The following is a 25,398-nucleotide window of genomic DNA, read 5'->3' on the forward strand; positions in this document are numbered from 1 at the left end:
GGTGAGCAGCCTGGCCACTAAGTTTAGAACAGCTTTAAGTGGCGTGATTGAGGCTTGGCAAGCCCCTGCTCTATGGCATGTGCAGAGTACCCTCTCCCCACTGTTGGAATAGGATATTGAACTATAATTAGCATCCTTTTTTAAGTATATATATATGTTCGAGGCATGTGGGCTGCTGAATTCATATCTGTGCATAGATCGCCGCCTAGTGTTGGGTCCGGATGATTGCACATTGTTGTCCTGGAAGAGTCTTCGAAGTATCACGAGATAGGTGACTCCTCCCCTGGACCACAGTGCGCATGGGCATCCTCTCCATCCTTAGATTGTTTTTTTCCGCCATTGGGTTCGGATGTGCTTATCTTAGCTCAAGTTAGGAAAATTCAGTTTAAGGCCAAAAGGCCTTTAGTTATCGTCGGTACTGTTCCCGTTCGGTGTCGATTAGTTTCTTTAGTGATTTAGCACCTTCTTCCAGCTTTTCGGATCCGCTTGGTCCGAACATCAAACTTCGATCGACGATGGAATCGAGGACTCTATTCAAAAGGTGTCCTTTATGCCACGCGAAATACCCACACATCGACGTCCACCCGGTATGCAACAAATGTCTCTCACCGGATCACGATGAGTCGAAATGTATGGCCTGTGCCCGATTCCGCTCGAAGAAGACTCTCCGGAATCGACGGGCAGCGAGATTGGAGGCGCAGCAATCGGCGCCTGCCCCGACCAACATCTTTAGCACCGAAGACGAGGACGCCGAGAGCGTGGAAGACGTAGACTCCAGCCCCGCTTCCGAACACGATTCCCGATCGGAAGACGACGATGAGGTGATCTTTCAGAGAGAAGAAGTCGTCGAAGAGGTAGGAGACTACGATGAGGCCTTTGGGGCCGAGGAAGATAGCTCCACCGAGGAGCTAGGCCCACCCGTCGATACGGAGGCCGAACAAATAAGTCGTCATAAGGCTCCGGTCGAGGGATCGCCTTCGGGCCTTACCCGAGATCAATCTCAAGGTTCTTCGGCCCCGCCTTCAGGCCCGGCCTCGAACATTTTGCAAGAGCCATTACTATCGAAGGCGACTGGATTCCATTCAGTGAAACCGAAACCATCCATCGCACCAGTTCCATCGAAAACGAAAGTGAAACTGGTTGTGATCGGCTCGAAGGCCTCGAAGCCCTCCACTCCTTCGACGCCGGCAAAGGTCATCGGCTCCGACCGCGCAAAAAGGGATTTCGGTGCCGAGCTCACCGCAGCGGATACGGGTGCCGAGCCAAAGAAAAAGGCCCTCGGTCCCCACAAGGCACCTCGCCCTCTGGCACCGAAGACATCGGCCCCGACCAACAAGTCTGCGTCGCTGTCTAAACCGGCGGCGCCTGCCAAGTCATTGACTCCAACAAGCGTCGATACCTCCCTTCGGATCGATGACCCCATGACTGCAAAAAAGTCGGGGGCCGCTTCGACGCCTACCTCCAAGGTGCCGACCGGCTCCAAAGAGCCATCTGCGTTCACCGTGCAACAGGTCTCGGCATCGTTGCAACGCATCAAAGAACGGGCAGCCCTCCACTCTACGTCGGGTCCCGACACGCACAAGGCTTCGAAGACACCCTCGGCGCCGACCAACATCACGTTTGGGTTGCCGCCGCCCACGGCGCCGAAACTGTTCGAGATTCGGACACATGTCCGCCAAACACAGTCCCCATCCACAGGACAAACAGATCTCGAGCCTTCACAGCCACGATTTATCGACGCCAACACTGGTAGGTTGATTATCCGCAAGCGGAAAATCACACCAGAGAAGGGATTGGACTCCTACAAAATTCCTCTCAAACACAAATTGCCAGCAGGGTCAAAGCCAGTGCTTCATGAACACTTTCAACCCTTCCATCAGGATCCACCGTCCTTTTCTCCTACGCCTTCAGAGGCGGACGCAGTAGAGGACTATGTAGGGGATGATACCACCTACCCTGGGGATATCGATCCTGACGATCACCTGCAAGACACAGATCAGGCATGGGATGACCCCACAGACCAGGGTACCGCACCAGATACCCATGACACGCAGCTTTATAACATAAAGACATCTCCCACAGAGGACACTGCTGCCTTTAATGCCCTCATAGAACGGGCTGCTGCCAATCATGGAGTAGAACTCCATTCGGACACTGTCGAAGAGGACTTCTTAATGGACATTTTCGCCTCTTCTGAAAGAAATGTCAAAACTCTGCCCATGTTAAAAGGAGTTCTCAAACCTGCAAAGGACATTTTTAAAGAAACAACAAGGGCACGGGTGCTAAACCCCAGGATTGAAAAAAAATACAAGCCTGCACCCGGAGACCCGATGTACATTAGGGGTCAGTTACCTTTGGACTCCATGGTGGTTGCTAATGCTTTCAAAAGAGCCCACTCACAAACAACAGGTGATGCTCCTCCCCCAGACAAGGAGTCCAAAGTGCTGGAGACATCAGGCAAACGGATTGCAGCGCAAGCAGCAAACATCTGGCGCATTGCCAACACACAGGCACTCCTGGCCCGTTATGATAGGTCCCACTATGACACACTAGAGTCACTACTCCAACATTTGCCAGATGAATATAAAGAGGCAGCGGAGCTCCTCATTAGAGAGGGACAACTCCTTACCAATGCATCCATCAAGTGCGCACTGGATGCAGCCGACACAGTGGCGAGGGCAATCAACACAAGCGTCATGTTGAGACGGCATGCATGGTTGAGAATCTCAGGCTTCAAGCCGGAGATTCAGAACAATATCCTAAATCAACCGGTCAACCCAGACTATTTATTTGGCCCTGAAGTTGACACTACCCTCGAGAAAATTAAAAAAGACACTGACACTGCGAAATCAATGGGGGCTCTGCAGACGCAGCAGTTTCGTAGTGGCTCCTTTCGTCGCCCCGGGAATAGAGGAGCAGCTAGAGGTAATGGGTCACAGCAGCAATACACTAAAGGAGGCACACAAAGTACCTATGATAAAACCAACAGAGGTGGATATCGTGGCTCCAGCACCAAGGGCAGAGGACGTGGTTACGGCAACACCAGGTCCTCCCCCAAAAACAAACAGTGACGCCCTCTCCCTGCCCCCGACCACATAACACCTGTAGGGGGGAGACTCCAACGGTTCCTGTCAGCGTGGAAAGCCATCACCACAGACAGATGGGTCAGGGACATTATCCAGCACGGTTACTGTCTCGAATTAACATCCACTCCACCCAACATACCGCCAAAGCACCGTCCTATGTCCGTAGAGCACTTGGCATTATTGCAGCAGGAAGTGCTAAGTATGCTGCAAAAAGGTGCAATAGATGTCATGCCCGTCAACCAGCAGGCGATAGGGGTGTACTCTCTGTACTTCTTAATCCCAAAAAAGGACGGGTCGCTCAGACCTATACTAGACCTGAGACCCCTCAACCGATACATTCTCTCAGAGCATTTCCATATGCTCACCCTACAGCAGGTTCTCCCGCTACTCAGTCAGGGAGACTTCCTAGCCACACTGGACCTAAAAGATGCGTATTTCCACATACCCATACACCCTTCACACAGGAAATATCTCAGGTTCACCATTCAGGGGCATCACTATCAGTTCAAAGTTCTCCCTTTCGGAGTAACAACAGCACCCAGGGTCTTTACCAAGTGCCTCGCAACAATGGCGGCACATCTACGAAGACAACACATTCACGTCTTCCCTTACCTGGACGACTGGCTTGTTCAGGCAAAGTCAGCCCAGCAATGTGCCAGCCACATGTCCCTCACCATTCACCTTCTTCACAGTCTGGGATTCTCACTAAATTACCCAAAATCACATCTCCAGCCCGCACACGTACAACAGTACCTGGGCGCGACCATAAACACTCTGGCAGCCACAGCTCAGCCGAATTTAGTGAGGATCAACAGCATGCAACTGCTGATCTCAAAGTTCAAACCTCAACACTCCCTTCCTGCGCGAGTGTTCATGCAGTTGATAGGCATGATGGCCTCCTGCATTTTCATAGTCCCGCACGCGAGACTACATATGCGCCCGCTTCAGGAGTGCTTAGCACGTCAATGGAATCAGGCTCACGGGCAATTAAAAGACCTAGGGCCAGATGCATCAAAGGGTTTTTCCCATTCTGTGTCTATGGAAAAATGTGTTGATGCATATGGCTCCTAGTGTTGGTGAGCGGTCGGGCATACAACTCTCTGCATTGGTGGACTCCACAAAACCTTTGCAAGGGCCGACCGTTCCAAGAGCCTGTTCCACAAATAATACTGACAGCGGACGCCTCTCTCCAGGGTTGGGGAGCTCATGTACTCACTTACACAGTGCAGGGACTATGGACAACGCAACAGAAGAAGATGCACATCAACGTTCTGGAACTGATGGCAATCTTCCTAGCCATGAAGGCATTCAAAGTACACTTGTGCAACAAAGGCGTGTTGATCCGGACGGACAACATGACTGCCATGTACTACATACAGAAACAGGGAGGAACACACTCTCCACAGTTGTCTCACCTGGCTCAGAGCATGTGGAAGTGGGCCATTCAGAGGAACATATTCCTCATGGCGGAACACCTCCCCGGCAAGGACAACCAGATGGCGGATCTGCTCAGCAGACACAGCCACCAAATGCACGAGTGGGAGCTACATCCGTCAGTTCTCCAACCGTACTTCCATCAGTGGTGTCATCCAGAGATAGACCTATTCGCCATACACGAAAACGCAAAATGCCAAAGCTTTGCCGCCAGGTTCCCACATCCACAGGGCAATGCGATATGGATGAACTGGTCCGGCAGATTTGCGTACGCTTTTCCCCCAGCGCCATTAATACCTCTAGTGGCACGCAAACTGCGACAACACTCACTAACACTCATCCTAGTTGCTCCCACATGGGCACGCCAACCATGGTACACCACCTTTCTAGAACTTTCCGTGGTGCCGCATCAAAGGCTGCGGATCAAACCCGCACTTTTAACGCAGAACCATGGCGAGATTCAGCACCCAGATCCGCAACAGCTGAACCTGGCAATCTGGCTCCTGAAGTCTTAGAGTTTGGCTACCTAAACCTGCCACCTGACTGTATGGATATCATCAAGGAGGCCAGGAGACCCACTACCAGAGCTTGCTATGCGGCTAAATGGAAGAGGTTTGTCATTTACTGCAACAACAATGACATTAACCCGCTGGACGCATCCATTCAAAATATCATCTGTTACCTCCTACACCTATACCGATGCAGTCTGGCATACAACTCAATACGTATCCATTTAACCGCGATAGCAGCCTATCTCCAAAACAGGCAGCACCTCTCTTTATTCAGAGTGCCTGCCATCAAAGCCTTCTTGGAGGGACTCAAACGAGTAATTCTCCCAAGACACCCACCGGCACCGGTGTGGAACCTCAATTTGGTCCTCACCAGATTAATGGGTCCACCCTTTGAACCTCTCCATCCTTGTGAGATTCAGTTCCTCACCTGGAAAGTGGCTTTCCTAGTGGCAATCACTTCGTTAAGAAGAGTTAGTGAACTCCAGGCACTAACCATTCAAGAGCCATTCATACAGGTTCACGCAAACAGGGTTGTACTACGTACCAACCCCAAATTCATGCCCAAAGTCATATCGCAGTTCCACATGAATCAAACTATCGAACTGCCTGTTTTCTTTCAAAATCCACATTATGTCGCAGAGAGAATGCTCCATACACTAGATGTAAAGAGGGCCCTCTAGTACTATATAGACAGAACTAAAGACTTTAGGAAAACAAAACAACTTTTCGTTGCCTTTTCTCCACAACACAAGGGCAACGCCATTTCCAAAGCAGGTATAGCCAGATGGATCGTTAAATGTATTCAGATTTGCTATCAAAAAGCTAAACGCACATTAACGATTCCCCCACGAGCCCACTCAACACGTAAGTTAGGGGCCTCCATGGCTTTCCTAGGAAACATTCCTTTACAGGAAATATGTAGAGCAGCCACATGGTCCACTATACATACATTTACCAAACACTACTGCGTAGATGTACACTCAAAACAGCAGGCAGCTGTAGGACAGGCTGTTCTCAAAACTCTTTTTCAGACTGCTGCAGCTGGCACGGGTAGCCGCCGCTAATGGAGGTACTGCTATTTATTCTATGCACAGATATGAATTCAGCAGCCCACATGCCTCGAACTGAATATGCTACTTACCAGTATGCATCTGTTCTTGGCATGTAGGGCTGCTGACATTCATATCGCCCACCCTCCTCCCCGGCGCCTGTAGCGGCTGCAGCACTCAGAATTCCTGTATAGCATGGTCATCACTTACTGTATCTACTCCATCACTGCCACAATGGCGAAAAACAATCTAAGGATGGAGAGGATGCCCATGCGCACTGTGGTCCAGGGGAGGAGTCACCTATCTCGTGATACTTCGAAGACTCTTCCAGGACAACAATGTGCAATCATCCGGACCCAACACTAGGCGGCGATCTATGCACAGATATGAATGTCAGCAGCCCTACATGCCAAGAACAGATGCATACTGGTAAGTAGCATATTCAATATATCTATATATCTATATCTTAGGTTTACCTATTTTTATCCCTTAGACATTTAAAACAATTGCCAACCCCAATCGTTCCACTACAGCAATTTGTGACAGGAGGGCCTCTGGATCCAGCAGTCATTTAAGATATATGCAGATTTGTGAAGCATCTGTCTTTTGAATGTCTAATTCATTTTTTCTGAATTTTTCCTCATGTGTTACCAAAAAAAACTGGCTCCTCAGATGGAAATATGCCACCATGCTTTTTGGTTTTTTTAAATTGATTTTTTCCCCCAGAATTGTAATTGCCCTATTTTTAATTCTGTCTTGTCTGTTCGGGGTTATAGGTACACAAGGTGAGACAAGTTGTAGGTGTCTCGCCAGTACCTTTCTCCGAAGAGACAACTCTAGTGAGAGATACACTGTAATGTGTCACCTTTGTCAGATGTTCTGTTTTCACTTCCTTGAAAAAGGAGCGAATTCCGCATTTTCCGCCTCTTGGATTTTCCCTTGAGGGGCACAAATGTCAAAAACACGTTGGCCTACAGCAGTACTGCCTCCGTACGAGAGGCATCTGGCATGGAGTGTCACAGTCCCCCCGCAGCTGGAATCCTGCAGTTCCCAAAACTAAACACCATGCTGCCTTGAAACAAGATCCACCACACCAACAAAGTCACAGGTATCCAATAAAACTAAAGTAACACATAATATTAATAGTATTTGAGGACAATAGCATTTCAAGTGACCTTAAGTAAACGTTGTGCACTCCCATTTCTGTTTTCACTAAGTCAGTTTGCTAGGCAGTTTTTTTCCCAAATTTGAGGCAAATATTTTCACCCGAATAAAAGTGGCTCTAAATAAACGAGTAGCCAAGAATATCATGTTTTGTAGTGTGAATCTTTTCTGGATTCACATGCTGTGCATTATTCCGCCATCTAGTGGTTTGGACCAGAATCTTCACCAAAACGTTTTTGTCCTTTTACTATTTTTTGTTGTTGTTGGTGGGCGTCGCCATATAACTCCATTTTGGTGCTTCCTCCGGAAACTCCGACCTTTGGTCGCCATCTTCAGATTCAAAACTTTCTTTATTTACTAAATTCATTTAATAGGTTTGACAGTCCATAAGCATTATGAATATTAGTCTTAAAATGTCATGGTTCTGCGCTTAGAAGACTAAGGGTGTCAGTTTGAGGCTGGCAGATGGTTCACCAGCCTGTCAGATTGGCGTTGCCCCTCTCCTATGCCTGACCCACCGGCCTGTGAAGGACTGTGTGTCACATTGGGTACCTGCTCCGCCAAGCCCTCCAATTTGAATACCATTGCCAGAAGCAGCTGTCATCCCACGTGCAGTTATGGCTTTTTGACTCCTGAATAAACAGGCCAAGTAGATCGATAAAATATCTCTTCATCCAATAATTCGAGTCGCAGATTAAGTTCACTCAGAATGTGCATTCCTTAGAGTGATAACTTACTCCGGATAACTTACTCCTGTTATTCATTAGTGCAGACTGCACACTGCTGTGGCCAGCAGATTGGAGAGAATAGATGGGTTAAACAGAGGGCCAACCTTGGAGAGACAGCAAAAATATTCTTAATAACACACTTTTCCCATTTGCTAGCGAATAATTTTTCCCTTGACATGCACTGATAACCCCAAGATCATCTTCAAACATAGAGTTCAGGACCTGATGGTAATGTGTTTACTGGAGGTTGTCTGAACAATTGCTCAAGAGGCAAATGTTGCAGTGGGAGCCATCCAACACACTGTGCCCACTGATGTGCAGTCTGTCTTTTATGTTTGTTGTTCTGCTTTGGATTCCTTTTATGAAAAATGTAGATGTAGCTTTGTGTGACATTATATTTTTTTAGATCTGTCCAATTCTTTAAGATATTGTACCTCGAAGAGGGCAGCAGTGGAACCACTCAAGGCTGACTTATAAGACGTCATATCAAGAAATTAATGGAGACATCCTTCCTTGTCTTTTAAGGTCTTGGCAGAGAATGTGAAGCAGAGCAGTAAATGCTTTCGCTGTGAGGGTCATCCGCAAAGGTGTTTTTAAACCATGTGAGGAACAGGGCCCTTAATTGGTATTTTATTCTCTTTCGAAAACTCATCTGTCATTAGACAGTAAGGCATTACGGTTTCCCCTGTCCTAAGACTCTGAAAACACTCCCTAGATGGTTGCCGGCTCTATCTCCCGGTATGTTGTCAATGAAGCCACATAGCATCATTAAGACGCACTGATGTCTGTTCTCTATCTTTCACACCTTTCAATGTGGATTTAGATCTGCTCTGTGATTTTTCATGTATAAAGATATTTTTTTACTTTGAAGTGCAGTTCTTAGAGGATGCCTTCCCCCATAAACGTTGGGCTTCAAGACTTGCCACACCTGCAGTGGATGAATGTGCCTTTCCAACCCCCATGAGGTTAGTCTGTGCTGCCTGGCACCGAAGCACGAATCTAAGTTGTGCAACAGATGTGGCTTGAGGCTCCATACCGGCAGAGGTCAACGTCTGCTTCATAGTCGCACTCCTCTCAGTCGTAGCCTTGAAGAGGAAACGCAGAAAGAGTAGACTGCCACAGGACAACTACATCCCTCAACATCTCTTAGGGTAGGTCATCTCCCTGCTCCGGAACTGCTGCCGCCTTTCCCATATGCCGTATTGGTGCCTATGCTGATCTGTACTGAGTTTCCAGCGCCATGGGCCAACCTAACTCAGTTGCTTAGTGCCATCATGGTATTATTCGGGCAGGCTGCGGCTCCCCTCCCTGTTTTGCCCTTTGCCCTCTAGCCCCATGAGTGCATTTGGGGCTTTGTTTGAATTTCTGCCAGCAGGCCTACCTCTGTGCCAATCAACCCCAGAGTACCCCATCAGGGAATGCCTTTGGCACCAATGACGGGGCCTTTGGCACTGCCCTATCTTTGGCACGGTTACCAATACCTCCCACTGCATCACGGGCACCAGAGCTTTGACAGGACAGACAACCAATGCCCTAACACTAAAACTACTTAAAAACGTCCAAGTAGGTAGGCCTGGAGAAAACAGATTAAAACCGTTTTCACACCCTTGGCCAACATCATGCCGTATTCGGATCTGACTCTGATCGTATCCAGCTGCCTGACTCAGTAACCTAGGGTGAGGATGACTGCAGTGAGTCGCCAAATTAGCTGCCTTCTAAGTCTTAGGACGCTGGAGACTACCTGACCTTGCAGATGGCAAAGGACTGGACAGTTCTCTTGAGGCAGAGAAGGAATGTCCTGTTAGTCCATCTCCGTCAGAAATTGTCATTCCATTCAGTTTTGAGGAAGGCAACAGAGATGAAGGAACTTCTCCTGCACACAGTGCAGGTCAGGTCCAGTATCCTGATGGAGGTCCTACAGGCTGCTTTGGCAGCTTCTTAGCCTCTGCTGACTTTTAATAAGGCATTGTTGGACCCTATCAAAGCATCATGATACAAGCCCATCTCAGCCCCAGCTATCAACCAGCTAATTGCCAGGCAGTAGACTCACCCCAGGAGATCCTGCTTTCCTTTGTGCCCATTCCTCTATTGTGAGAAAATGGCTCTGTACATACTGTTCCCAAATAGGTCCAGGGTGTACAGAGTCCACAGTCCCCAGAGGTTTGGCAGAGGTTAAAGTTAGATATAACCTTACTCTCTAAAGTGGTTGCTTGGTCGAGCAGTAAGGCAGTATCAGAGGACAGTGTAAAGCATTTGTTGCACACACTCAGTCAGCAAATGGTCTCACACACTCAATAACTGAACTCTAGGCCAATGGTTTTTATATAAAAAATATATGCTTGTTTTATTTTAGAACCAACAATAGGTATTAAAATATACTTTATCAGATATATAAATACTTTTGCAATATGCAATTGGCTTTTGTAGAAAGTTACAAGTGGTTGCAATAGGCAACACAATGTTAAACACAATAATGCATTGAGTTCAATGGAAGTTTCAAGTTATTTGCAATAGATTAATTTTAGGATTACTTTTGGGATTCCAGGACTGGATCCTAGATTCAGTCCTGGGTCAGTACTTAGAAACAAGTGATAAAAGTCGACTTAGATACGGTTGTGATTTTTAGACAATATTTTGCTAAGTTGACACTTAGAAAATATTGCATAGAAAACAATCAATGATTCCCTATGGACGAAAATTCAAGTTGCAGGTATAGTATGTTCTTGATACTTTTGTAATCCAGTACTGGGTGCCTAGACTCAGTACTGGGACCTTTATCCAAAACAGGTAAGTAAATACGTTTTCACAATTTATACGATTTTTAAAGAATATTTAAAGTTTGCAGAAATCGACACTTGAAAGAAATTTCACAGAAAAACAGTCAATGGTTTTCTATGGAAGAAAATTGGGTTACTGGTAAGTACGGTTGTGAATATTTTTCAGGGTCAGTGCTGAGCACCAAGATCCAGCACTGGGAGCTCACCTAATAGCAGGTGAGTATTTTCGTTTTAATTACTCGGCTGATTTTTGGCGAATATTTTAAGTTTTGAAAAGTCCACAGAAATTTCAGGAATAACTAGTCAATGTTACCCTATGGAGAAAATTGAGTTATCGACTTTCAGGTAAGTACTTGACTGGCAAAGTTAAGGTTCTGGGCACAGACTCGGGGGTCTCCAAGGGTCAGGTAGGTACAGTTGTTACACCCTCAGCGGCACAGGGACAGCCGGGTGCAGAGTGAGTTAGGCCCAATGTTAACCTATGGGAAGCAGGGGGGCCATGGTTGGTGGCTGCTGACTAGCGTGCAACGTGGCTGTGGGAGCTGGGCTCCTGGTCACTTGCTCAGGGCAAATGGGGAAGTAGATGGGTGCAAAGGTTACACTACCAGGGCCACTCGGGCGGCTGGGTGCAGGGTGCTTTTGAGCCTTCGGGCGCTCAATTGATTTCAATGGGAAAGCTCCGGTTTAGAAAAAGACTGCAAGCTCGGGGATGAAGATTCTTCAGGTGCCACCACCACTTCGAGAGGTAAGTTGGGTAATTGGAGGATAGGTAGGTACCCAGGAGTTGGGCACAGGGGGACACGAGGCGCCGGGCGCAGGGGTGCCTTTTGGTGTTGGGAAATCTTACCCTCTGTTGATCGCGGTTGGGGGGGGGGGGGGTACCTGGTTCTGAGGCTGTAGGCGTCGTCAGGAGCGTCGAGGGAAGTCCTTGGGTGCCGGACTCTGGGTCACAGTCACATTGGCGTCGTCCTCGTGGTCTTTGTTCACTCCAGCACAGGCCAGGCTTGGCTGGTGCAAAGTGTGTAGGGTTCGCGGTTCCGGGCTGATGCCAGGGATTAGAAGCTGATTTTGAGTAGAGCCTCTACTCATGGGAGTCCCAGGTGCTTAGAGCCAAAAGGTAGCCAGGTCCTCCGGGGTTTGTGAGGTTGCTGGCCAAAAGAGATGCCGGGTTGGAGCAGGAGCAGGTTCGAGGGTCGACAGGCCGGTAGGGCTGGGGCCAAAGCAGTTGGTGTCTTCCTCTTCTTAGCAGCTGCAGGGCAGGTCTTCTTTCTTCTTGCTCTTCTTTGTATTTCGGAATCTGGAATCTGGGGAAGGAAGGTTCAGGGTGCCCCTAAATACTAGATTTAGGGGCGTTACAGGTAGGTGAAGGGCAGGGACCAATGGGTCCCTGTCCTGGGGTGGGTACACCCCCTATCCTGCCTCTCTCCTGTGGGAGGGGGGCAGTAGCCTAGTCCTGATTGGGCAGGGCCTCCCATCTTCAAGATGGCGAGAGCCCGGAGAAGTGCTTCACCTCGCCTCCCCCACCTGAAGGATGGGGTTGGCAGGCTGGCACATCCCCTGTCCTTATTTGGGGTTTCCGGCCAGGCTTTCCGCCAGAGTGGGGGCTGCCAGTGGCCTGGGGAAGCTCACAGAGGCGGCATGCCTTTGAAGCTTCACCCTGCCCATCCTGGGGAGGAGATCTAGCACCTCGCCCAGGATGTGCATTGTTGCAGGCCCAGGAGAGCAGGGGCTCTCCTACCCAGGGGTCCAGCAACATGTCTGCTGTTTGGCAGCCTATGCATCCTCCCAGACCAGACGTGGATTGTAGGTTAGGTTTCAGGGGGCATCTCTAAGATGCCCTCTGGGGTGCTTGGTACATTAAATCCCACACTGGCATCAGTGCGGGTTTAATGTGCTGAGAAGTTTGATACCAAACTTCTCAGTCTTCAGTGTTGCCATTATGGTGCTGTGGAGTTCGTGTTTGACGAGCTCTCAGCACCATGTACTCTTAAATGGCAGCACTGCACTTACAGTGCCCAGGAATGGACCTGGGTACTGTAGGGGCACAGGGCTCATGCACTGGCATAGGGCACCCAGCTAAAGGGGTGGCTGATGTATGCCAGGGCAGTGTAGGTGGTGGGCATGGCACACAGGGATGTGTGCCATGTCGAATCTGTTTTGTCTTGTACCCAGACACTCATCCTGCAAGGGCAGTGTGTGTGTGTGTGTGTGTGTGTGTGTGTTAGGGTACAGGGCCTCTAAGGGTGGCACAATGAGTGCTGCAGCCCTTAGAGGCCTTCCCTGGTCACAAGGCCCTGGGTACCTAGGGTACCATTTACCAGGGGCTGACATGTGGCCAGGGTTTGCCAATTTGGGTTTTAGGTTTTTAGGGAAGGAACATAGGCCCTGGGCACCTGATTGGCAGGAGTCCAGGGCACACTCAGTCAACGTACATTCAGCAGTTCAGCAAAAATTGGGGGCATACCATGCAAGAAAGATGGCACTTTCTCACATCTACTTAAAGTGGGATGGTGATGGTATCATCTTTCACGAGGCAGAATCCAGGTGCATTTCCCACAGATCCATCCAGCAGGGAATCCAGGAAGTTGGAGGCGGTCTACAAGAAGTATTTCTTGGCCAATAGTTTGGCTTTCTGTACAATGAATGCGACTTGTCAGCATGTCCAAGCCCTGTGGGTTATGGTAACTTGGTGACTCCAAACCTAATGGACCATTTAAGAGATCATTTTGCTGCGATGGTGAGAGATAGTCAGTACCTCAGAAAATTATCAGAACAGGCCTGGACACAGTAGACTCTGTGGCCAGAGCCACAACTCCTCCATAGCCCTGAGGAGATGCACATGGTTCCTATCAGCCAGTTTTTCTAATATACCGTCAAGCCTCATGGACATGCTTTTCTATGGGGCTCACCTATTTGGAGACCAGGCTGACTTTGCCTTCGAAAGGTTTATGGCCAGAAGAGCCACCGATAAAATGCTTCTGCTACAATCCCTGGCCCAGGACTGTAGGTAGTTCTGAAGGTTCTGGCTTTTCCTATTGTCGGCGCCAGTCCTCCAAGCAGGCCAGGCAACAGACTGCTAAGCCAGTCCAGGGGCAAGGGCAATGGAAGGGCAGTGAGATCATGGACCCGATCAAGGCACATGTCATAGGTACTGCGTTTTGCTCTGTCACTCATCAATAAAGTTGTGCAGTGGGTACTGCCAAGAGTTGCGTCTCAGCATTTAGTAGTTTATCAGATCAGCTCTCCATGTTCAGTTCTGATTGTGGTCAGACTTTTGAAGCAGCTCACACATTTCCGCTAATACCTTTTGTGATGCCTCAGTGGGATCTGAATTTTGTTTTGCCTTTTTTAACGTGGGCTCCCTTTTGAACCACTTCACAGTTGCGAATTACATTTACTCACGTTTCAGATGGATTTTCTTGTGTCCATTATGTCGGCGAGACATGCCTGCAATATTCATACTCTGAGGGTCCTTCTGCTTCCTGCTCTTGGGACTTAGTCCGCTTTCCTACTCAAGTTGGTGTCCCTATTCCATTTAGGGCTATCCATTATGCTTCCCACCTTTTTCCCTTACTCCACGCTATCAAGTATGAGGGGATACACGGCTGGACCCACAGAGGGCAGTTACTATATCATTCTGGTAAACATCAGGTCTGAAGATCACCATTTTGCTATGCAGGTAACAAAAAGGACACGTTGATCCAGAAGAGGCCCTAGTCTTGCTGGATCGTTTTGTGCATCAAATTGTGCCGTGCTCTTGCCAAAAAGGAACCACCTGAGAGAATCCATGCACATTCCAGCCAAGCAAAGTCTTTGATATTGACACTTGTTGTGGGAGGTCTCTGTAGTAGAAACTTGTCATGTGGTGAATTTGGCATCTCTTCACACTTGTGAGGGGCATTTCTCACATTCAGCGCTCTGGGATTTCCTTGCTTGACCACCCCATCTCCTGTAAGGTAATCCTGCTTTGAATATATTCAAAACGTGAGAAGTTTTTCTGCTAGAGGTATCCATCCAAAGAAAGTTCCTTGCCTTTGGCTAACGATCTTTGTGGTGGATGCTCTATCTGCCTTCAGATAGTTTACGCGGTGATCCCACTCACCTCCCTGTTCTAAAGGATGGTCATATTCACTCAGGTTCCAAATGATGTTGTTGTACTGCACTCCGTCAAAATTACCGGTTGTTTGGTCTTCTCCGCCTCTAAGGGCATGGAAAAAATGATCAGAGGACTGAAGTCTGTTTTACAGGGGGCCCCTGTATGGCTTCAGTGACAGCATACCTTTTGCCCTGCCTGTGCTAAAAAGGAGCCAGGGCTATTTGCCAGCAGTGGGGAGCTAAGGAGACCTTTCCCCTTCCAGTGCCGAGAAGAAGAAGCCAGGGTTATTAGCCAGGGGAGCTATGGAAAGATTTCCAGATCCAGTCTAGCATCTGGGGGATTTTCAATAGGTTCAGAAGATGGAGGTAGATAAATTATGCACTAGATGGATAGTTATCACAGGTAATTCACTTTTTGTCTATAGACCTGTTGATTTCAATATTGTGTTGGTGCACTACATTACTTTTGTGTACTGCGTGTTTAGTGACTGAGGAACTTGATTGTTATTGGATACGCAAAAATAACTAGCATTTGATGCTGCATATTTCCAACAAGAATACATTTGTCCCTGTTTTTGTGATTCCCTTATTACTGGAGCCATGCTTCATAGATAGCATTGTTAATCCCAGAGACTAAGAAAGTTAATTCAACCTTCTAAAACACCACAGAGTTGCTTGCTTTGAAAGGAAGTGGCTCCATTAAAGTCAGGGTATTCGTAATGGTGGGATAGTGGAATAAGAGCAAAAATCCTCCACTTTAGCATCCTATGCAGTATACAAGTCTTTCACTGCATGTCTCCCTCCGGGTGATTTTTCTTAAATGCCGGTGTGTGTGAGGTTGGGAGTCATTTTATTCTGAAAAGGCGTGTCTTAGAAAGCAAAGGGGATTATTTGAATGGCACAGACCTGCTTTTCTGACTCATGTCGTTTATTTTGTTGCATTAGGTGCAGCCCCAGGTATTGTTGCAGCACCATCAGCAGTTTGAAGAATGGCACAGCCGGTGGCTGGAAGAGAATGTGACTGGGGAGGCAGCAGAGATGGTTCAGGACTGGCTCATGGGGGAGGATGATGAGGACTTGGTGCCATGTAAAACGAATTGCAAGACCATGAACATACACGGAGTAATGGTGAACCGCTACAGAGTACAGTACCATCGGCCTGATTCTCCCTAAGTTAATCATTGCCATAGACTTGCGCGAGGACAGCCATACCGCAAAAAAGGACGTGAAGTTCAGAGCTTTGTCAACGCAGAAGCTTCATAAAGCAACTTTGCAATGGGAATGCCAATGTATGTATTAATGTTTGTGACTGCATTTTACTTACCATTGGTTGAGGTTGTTTTTTTTTTCTTTTTTCTTTTTTTTAAATTTTCCGGCCACAACTAATGTCCATTTGTGCCAGATCTGCCATGTGTTAACAGAGCTGGTGAATCCATATCCTCTTGCAGGATATGGCTGAGGTAGAATCCGTTATGTATATGGATTGCAAGTACTTGGATAGACATTGCAGTTGTTTGTGGTCAGCAAAGGTGCAATAACCTCTCCAGTTGCGCCTCAGTAGAAAAGGGCTTTGAAGCGGTCTGGTTTCCTGCAAGCCATTCTGGAGATGGAAAAAAAAATCGGACCAGATCGAGGCACAGCCAGACCATGCACTTACGCTGACTTAATTTGCACCACTTGGGCACAGTTATAAACTGTCCAATTTGCTGCTCTGGACTTGCTAAACATTTTTTTGAACAGAAGATCCATGCATTTATTGAACTTGTTGAAACTCCAGTGTGATAGTTCTCAGCCTGTCCAGTTGCTCAGTCTGCATCCATCCATTTGAAGCCATTTCTAAAGTAAGCTTTAAGGTAATATGGGCACGTACCAGGGAATGTCGCTTCCTCCAATACATCCTACAGCATAAGCTGTGTGGGCAGTTTGACTCATCTGAGTGGAGTGTACAATATGTTCTTTCCTTGGCTTATGTTGGCTCGTGTTTGGTTACTATTCAGGTACGGCTGGCATGGTTTACCCATCTGGATCGGTAAACAATGCCCACATTAAGTAAATCTAGTGGTAGACATTTGGGACTTCAAAAAAAAATTAAAGGCTAAGGAAGCATCCCCGGCGACATTCTTCTTTCTTTGTTTACATGTAGGTTTGAAGCTACACACATGTAATCTGCGAGGATTAAGCTACCATTGGAACTTGTAAGAAATCGTGTAATGAGTGGTATGTGCACAAACTGGGCATAAACGCACAGGAGTCATGCGACTCCCCAATATATATATGTCTCATCAAAGTACAGTTTACTACATTGGAGCAGTATTTGGCATTTCAACTTTTCTTTCAGTGGCTTGAGATAAGATTCATTGGGAGGAGAGTGAGAGCCACAGAGAAACTGTGACTTGATTACAGTGAATTTGGGGATGAAAGTCTTCCCTGTATCAATTTATGATGATTTTTGTGGGAAAAGAGTAATTATTCAAATGATAAAAATGTACAGCGACGCTGAGACAGGGTTAACTCTATTGGTGTTTTTTATTATTTTTTTTTATAATGTATTGAAAAATAAATGCACACATTAACTATTGAGAAAGTGTAAGCTTATCTTTTGTTCATTCTAACCGTGGGTGATTATTACGTTAATTAATCCAGGCCAGATCCTCCTAGTCCTAAAGAAACACACACTAGACCCTGATGACCCTGCAAACTACCAGCACCTCACTCCCCTCCTATTCATCACCAAGATCCTTGAGAAAACAGTCTATGTCCAACGAGGTTCACATCAGTGTTTGCCATGTCTTGCAAAGTCTGGCCTCCGATCACGCTGCAGAGTGGAAATCGCTACCGTACACATCATAGACGATGCCCTCTTGACCACAGATAAAGAAGACCACTGCCTCTTGATTCTGCTCGATCTCTCAGCTGCCTTTGACACAGTTGACTATCCCACCCTCCTACACACCCTGGAATATAAAATTAGATTCTCCAATATGCTGATGATGCACAACTCAACTAGAAAGTAATCTCTGCTTCAGATATCCAATGCTTCAAACACAGGTTGCACATCATCCAGACCTGGATGTGCAGTGCCCACCTGAAGCTGAACCCAACCAAGACAGAATGCCTGTTACGTGCCAGAGGCTTGCACATGGGGCTCCACCCAGAGGAGGAAGTTCTTGGCCATCGGATGAGGCCGCTTATGTGTTTGAAGAGTCATGGTGGAAGTGTGGGGGTTGACTGTTCTTGCACGTCTGGGTGTGGACTTGGGACGAGGTCTGGGGTTAACTGAGGTAGATATGGCATCTTCGATCGCCTTGTCCTCCTCTGGGGCTCCTCCTCCTCTGACTCAGAGTAGTCCAATCCAATGATCTTGGGGCAGGGTTGACGGGCTAGGACACTGGATGGCTCCCTGTATTCCTGCTCTTCTGCATTGAGCGGATCTGTCTCACCGAAGATGTCCAGCGTTGCTGGCGATAAACAGTGCATCCTGTTATAGAAAAAGTAATTGTCTCTCCATGGCCAAAGGTTCTTCTTGCTCCTAAAAACAGATTACGAGCCATAGCTGGTGTCGTCATTAAGCCTAGGTTACAGACGGCATGGAGGTCGGCCCAATGATACTTCGAGTGGCACTGAGGGTATCTCTTGAAGGGCGTCCTTTCCATCAGTCTGCACGTTTTCATGCTCCACCATAGATAAAGAAGATGAACAGTGAGTCTTGTCCACTTTTTTCACCGAAATTTGGATGTGAAAATGCACTGCAATGGTTTTTCAGTGCTAGACAAAGACATTACATGTAATAAATGTTCATGCAGCACTAAGTAAAGAGAAAGATAGACCAATAACACTGAACTGATTAAAGCAGAAGGGAAAATGCCCTAAATTGTCAAAAGGTATGTCTTTTGAACTCTGGCAGTGGCATGATTAAGTAAGACTGGGCACCATCTTCACTAAGGATTTTAATGACAGTTTGGATATTTTCATAGTCTTGAATACTGGTAGGCCTACTTGGAAAAACATAGAAGCAACATTGCTATTCAACATTATCTGGAATTTGTGGTCAGGGAACTATTTGACAGTCATCCCCAAGCCATTAAATATTTTCTCAAGTAACTGACAAATGTACTGCCATTATGAGCAAATTCAGAAAGGTTTTAGGGAAATAATTAAAATACTGACCTAACAATTTGCAATGTGGCCGAATGAGCACAAAATTCAATCTTAAAAAAGCAGCAGGCTGGTTAATGTTCAGTGCAATGCACATACCAATTAATTCACCAACAGGATGGTCTTAAAACGTGACCAGGCATTATTACAAAGTCTGAAGCAATTTGGCCTTCCCCATGTTAGGTAGCAGGGATATTCATGGACCTGGATAAATTGACATAAATGTGGTCAAGCACAAATATTCCATGTTTAGGTTTGAGATCGTTCCGGTGCTTTTTTTATGGGTTAACCTCATGTTGAGGCATATATCCAGTTATTTGTACACCGCATCATAATAACCATCTCTGATGGATGCTTCTAATCGCAGATTCCTTACCTTTAGACTATCCCCAGGCACCACAATGAATCTGAATAGTTTAAACAGCATTTCTCCCACACAATGGTAGGTAGTGCTATGCGGCTCCACGTCTAATTTGTTACACCCAAGAGGTGGCGATCGAGCTACAAATAAGTGTGTCAACATCAATTCCTCTCTTTTTGCAACTTTATATGTTGATCTGAAGCATGCTCCCAACTTTTTCCTAGTCAGTTGGCAAGTTATTACAAAAGCTTTCCAGTGTCCATGGATACATTCCCCTCCTAAAAATGCAGAGTTTAAGCCGTATAGGGACTGTCACAAACAAATGTCCGTGACAGATAATAGTTTTAGGATTTGTTCTGATAATACATTGCGGATGCAGCCACTGGACACTAGAACCCCATGGTGGTATGGTCTAAAAGGAAGGTACCAGCAGTATATAACATGAGTAGTTTCGTAGAGGGCTTCTAACTGGCCAATGATATTGTTTGAGCACTACGAGTCTAGGAGTGGTTGAGTAAAGCAGGTGTCTAGGTAGTGAGCCTAAAATCCAGATGTAAGTAATAAGCACAATAAATGGGACATTAAGGATACCTGACCAGGTATGAATCCGAAGATGGGAGAGCCTTAATGGTTGTAGGTGGCTCACTAAAACTGTGTTCGTGGCATACGAGCTGTAGATCGTACACTGTTTGCAGAGATCGCCATCTGGTGTTGGGCTCGGATGTTTGCACTTGTTTTTGTCTTGGAAGAAGTCTTGGTGGTCATCGACTCAATCTCCAGATTGGTTTTTTATGCCATTGGGTTCGGATGTGAATTGCTGCGCTCCGGATCGGTGTCTTACTCGGTCCCCCTTCGTCATGCAATCCCTCACCGCTCGACGGTATTGTTTCGATTGCGTCTCCTTTCGACGCGACTCCGTGAATTTCTTCGATTCCAGTCATCGAAAACTTTCCATTCCAGTCCTTCACACGGGCCGTTGGGTCCATCTGAGCCATCAGGCCCTGCGGTCAATGGAAAGAGCTCCTTTTAAAAAATGCCCCCTGTGTGGTGCTAAATTTCCACACACGGCTCTCCACGAGGTCTGTAACTTTTGCCTCTCCCCAGAACACGAGGACAAAGATTGCGGGGCGTGTGCATCATTTCGATCGAAGAAGACCATACGTGATTGCCAAGCTCGGCGTCACATAATGTCTCTCTCAACTACCCCGGCGCCCGATGACATCTTCAACGCCGAGGTCCCAGAACATCAACCGGAGGATGAAGACATCATCATCTCCGAGGAAGACGACTCTGATGCCGATGATCAGCCGGTTACTCCAGGGCAACGGACCGTGAGTACCAACCTCGAAGCCCCTGCTCAATCTAAAACACAAGACAAGGCTCCGGTAACACTTTCGCCTTCGGGCTCAGGTGGACACCGAGATCATGCTTCCGTTGCCCCGCCCCCGAGCCCGGCTTCGAAGCCAAAAGAAAAGCCTTCGGGTGGTTCCGAACCGAGCCACCCACGTGCCGATACCCACAAACCGACTTCGGCACCGAAGCAAAAGCCAATGGACCCAGTGCCATACCCTGGTCCCTCGGCACCAAAAACCACTTTGCCGCCGAACACTTCGGCACCGAAACACGCAGAGGACAAGGCCTCGGCGCAGAAAAAGCCCCAAGCATCTTCAGAGCCGAAAAAACTTTCGGAGTCGAAAACTCCACACAAGCGGAAGGAGACCCCTCCTAAAAATACTGAAACTACGTTGAAGCACCGCTCAACGTCCAAATCACCGGCTCCGACAAAAAGGCAAGATCGCGATGAACTGTTTCTACCAGATCCACCGGTTCCGAAACAAAAAACCCTCTTCATTGACCCACATACCGGTCAGGTAACAGCTATCGCAATTAAGAAGATGAAATCGGACACATCAGAATTGCCTCCAATACCCATCAGGAAGGACATTGCCACCTCTCCTCTCAGACCCTCCTCCCCACCTCCTGCTCTTCCTGTTCCTCTAACTATACCATTATCTCCTTTACCTCCTCCTACACCTGCATCATAGGATGATGAGGATGACTTTGGGGGTGGGGATGGGGATGGGAATACAGACCTGCAAGGTAACGATGATGATGATGACATCGATACTATCCCACCTGACCCCTGGGACGATTATGGTAATGTCCCAGATACCCCTGAGCCTGACTCATGTCCCTCTAAACGATAATCTCCTGACGACCACATAGGGTTTTTGCAACTTATAGACAGAGCTGCCAGATATCATGGTGTACCCAGATCCCTCGGAGGAGGATTTTCTGGTGGAGACTTTTACACAATCCCAAAAATCCACCAGTATTCTGCCAATGTTAAAAGGGATCATTAAACATGCCCCTTATGTGTTTAAAGACCCTGTCGGGGCTAGAGTCCTTAACCCTAGGGTAAAAAATATAAGGCAGCCCCAAGTGATCCTGCTTATATCAAGGTGCAACTTCCTTCATTGTGACCAATGCCCGTAAACGGGCAAACTCACAAACAGGTGATGTCCCTCCGCCAGACAAAGAATCTAAACTATTAGACGCATCCGGGAAACGGGTTGCGTCACAGGTGACAAATTACTGGCGCATTGCCAACGCCCAAGCTTTGCTGGCCAGATACGACAGGGTGCATTATGATGAACTGGAGACATTAATGCAACCTCTCCCAGACCAATATAAGGCAAAAGCGAACGCCCTCATACAAGAAAGAAAGCTTAGCACAAACACCTCTATTAAATGTGCTCCGGATGCAGCAGACGCAGCATCCCGTGCAGTTAACACAAGCGTATTGCTGAGCAAACATGCATGGCTCTGTATATCTGATAGAGACTACTAGCCGCAGATTCCTTAACGTAGAATTATCCACAGGCGTGAGGCTGGACCCGGAAAACTTTCTTGCCCAGCATCCCTGCGCGCCGGGGGGGCTGCTGTACCACGCCCCTCCGCGAGCATGACATACGCGAGGTCACATAAGCCCCACCCCGGCGCGCTGACATCAGTTTTCTTCTTTTCCCCGTGCAACGCGGACCCGGATCGTGTTCCTGGCTTGTTTCAAGCCTTCTTTCCTGCTTTGGCCGTTTTTCCTGGGTACAGTGTGCGAATGCCTTCGGGCTTAAAGACGTGCTCGTCTTGCGCGGGCCAGATGTCGGCGACGGATCTTCACCCCATCTGCATGTGGTGTTTGGGGGAGCACCACGACTTCACAGATTGTGAGGCGTGTCAGCCAATGAAGCCGAAGTCCCGGCGGGAGCGCCGGATGAAGCTCCTTTTGGCGCGCATGTCCAGGTCGGCGGCGTCGCCGCGTCCGTCCCCCGCCGATGGCTTCAAGAACCACCGCCTCCGTCATCGTCCTTCTCCCAGATCGCAAGGGCGTCGCTCACCTGTTGGTAAGTGTCGCAGTTTGTCCCCGAGGGCCGGTCCCCGGCCTGTTGGGGGGGTGTATTCTCCACGGGTGGTGCGGCCCCGCGAGTCGCCATCCTATCCGCCGTTCCCTGGTGCGGGGGCGACCAGAGCCCAGATGGAGATCTATGCAACGGCCTTGCAGGCCTCTTTGGCTCTTCCTTACCCTCCTTCTCTTCCTTGGACGTCTGCGGATCCCTTGCCGCATGCGGGGACTTCTGCGGGGCCGCTGGCGGCTCCGGCCCCGGCGCCGACAGGTTCGGATCCAGGGTCGGAGGATGTGGGGCCGTCTGGGTGCGGCCCTTCGGGGTTCCTTCCTTCGGACCCGGGTGCCACCGCCTCGCCGCAAACCCCCATGGGGTCCCTGTCGTGTCGCTGGAGGTTGCCGGGGCTTGGGGCGTGTCCTCGAGTACCCCAGTCCCCCTCGGTCCTCTGGGCAGGTGGCGGCCTCGGCCGAGGTGACGCCGCTCAGGTGCCGGTGGCTGCAGGCCCTGGCAGTGCCGCAGGGGCCGGCTAGGGGTCGGGGCATGTCCTTGGGTCCCCCTCGTCCCTCCACGCAGGCGGCTGCATTGTCGGAGTTCGAGTCGACGCTTTTTCGGCGCCATTCCTTAGCCGCTCCGACCCAGCTCCGTGCTGTGACGTAGGTCGTTCCGGCGTCCCCTTCGGCGCCGGTCGACGTTGACCTGACGCCGGTCGCGGGCTCTACGGCGCCGGGCCGGCGTCAGGTCATTGAGTCGTCTTCGGATGCCCACTCTTCTCCAGAGGTTCGGCGATTGTTGGTTTCCTCTTCTCCGGAGACGGGCCGCCGCGTTGTGGAGTTTTCCTCGGCGTCTTCCAAGGACGGCTCATCGCCGTCGCCAAGCCCGCAGTCTTCAATGGAAGGGCCTCAGGTCCCCCATTCCTCGGCCCCCCTTCCTCCTTTCCGGTCTTGGCCTTTCCTTCCTCCGGTTGGCCTGGGGGCGGCCGCCTTAGCTTGCAGCCGTCCCCCACCGAGGAAATGCTTTCCCCACCGCGGGGCCCTACGGAGGCCGGTGCTGCCTTCGGGCTGTTTCCACGGTGGCAGGGGTCTTGCGCATGGGAGATCCAGCTGCCCATTTCCCCACGGATCATCTTCTGGAGGTCCTCCATCAGGGCTATGGGGGTCGGGAGCTGCTTCTTCCTTTTGAGGCTTTGCTCCACACGTCTCTTTTGGGGGCTTGGGGGTGCCCCGCCGCGGGGGACCGGGTGCCCCAGCCACTTCTGCACCGCCACCGTCCTGCGCCGCATGACCCGGTCTGTCTTTCCCTCCACCCCTCTACCAGGGGTGCTCTTTTGCAGACTGCCTTTCCCTCCCTACCATCGGTGTTGTCTCTCCCATCACGCGGGGGTCCCTGTGGTGTCGGGGGAGGTTGCCGGGCCTAGGGGCGTGTGCTCGAGTCCCCCTCGGTCCTCTGGGCAGGCGGCGGCCTTGTCCGCGGCTGAGGTGACGCCGCTCTACCAGGGGTCCTCTTTTACAGACTGCTTTTCCCTCCCTACCATCGGTGTTGTCACCTCCGTTGCGGGAAGCCCGCTGGTTAGATTCTTGGGGGCGCAATATCTTCCCCTCCACCAGCGCGGCTTTGCGGGCCCTTAACACTCTTTGTGTCTTGGCAAGGGCCACTTCTTGCTTGTGGGAATCGGCGGAGTCCCTTATGTCTGCCGCTTCTCAGGAGGGTGCCTGTGTTGATCTCCGGCACCATGTGTTGGATGGCCAGGAGCTGGCGGCCTTTATTCTTCGCTCGGCTCTGGACGTTTCGGACGTGCTTGGTCGTACCATGGCTTCTTCGGTGGCCCTTCGTCGACATGCCTGGCTACGGGATAGTGTGTTCCCTGGATAACGTGAGGGAATGGTTGGTGGACCTTCCTTTTGATGGCACTCTTTTGTTCCACGCCCCTGTGGATTCTGCCATTCAGAGGTTTCTTGCGGGGCTTCGTCCTCCTCCTCCTTCTCAGTGACCTGTGAGTCGGTCTGTGTTTTGGGAGGTGTTCTTCCGTTGTTTTCCTGGGGCCTTTTAGCGCGTCGCCCCGGTTGTGTGTTCTGTGTGGTTCATGCACCTTTAGGTCCTTTTGTTAGGACTTTGGTGCTGTTGGCTGCTGGTCTGGCCCTGTTTTGACTTGTGGTTTGGCTGCTAGTAAGCCGTGTAGGCCCTGAGATTAGGCCTTCTGTGTATTCTTTATTGGCAAGCCGTCTGCGGTTTTCTCCGCAGGTCTTTTTGTTGTCCTCTGCTGCGGAAACTTTTTCCTTAGTGGGTTCCCATGTTCTTGGGATGTAACATGCCTTATGTGGGGTAATGGTAGCTATGACATAGCTCTATCATGTGCTGGGGAGGTGTGGTCACCCTTTCGGCTTCTGCTCTCCGTGGCATCACGGTATATCGCAGGTGCGATCTTCTTGCTGATTGTTTTGGAGTGGCTTGCGTTGCGCCCCGGTCCGTCCTTCTCCTGGGTCGCTGTGTTGCTAGCCTAGTCTGGCCTGCTGTCTGCGGCATCGCGTTGTAGCGGTTTTGCACTTCTATCCAACTTGGTCATCTGTCTGGTGTTCCGGGGGGGGGGGGGGGGGCTGGGGGAGGCTGACTTCCCTGGTTTATGTGTTCTGGCGGACGGC

General features: G+C 49.2%; 1 protein-coding gene across 1 annotated transcript in view; it reads left to right on the forward strand.

Moving 5' to 3' along the window:
- The window catches only part of SIN3B (SIN3 transcription regulator family member B), a 122,330-nt gene extending 104,907 nt beyond the window's left edge, over positions 1-17,423 (forward strand). The window contains exon 20 of the mRNA XM_085639548.1: positions 15,791-17,423. Within this exon, the coding sequence (XP_085495674.1) occupies positions 15,791-16,018 (228 nt within the window). The 3' untranslated portion in view covers positions 16,019-17,423. The remainder of the gene's footprint in view (positions 1-15,790) is intronic.
- Positions 17,424-25,398: the final 7,975 nt, after the last annotated feature.

The sequence above is a fragment of the Triturus cristatus genome, chromosome 12, assembly GCF_964204655.1.
Source record: "Triturus cristatus chromosome 12, aTriCri1.1, whole genome shotgun sequence".
Taxonomy (NCBI): Eukaryota; Metazoa; Chordata; class Amphibia; order Caudata; family Salamandridae; genus Triturus; species Triturus cristatus.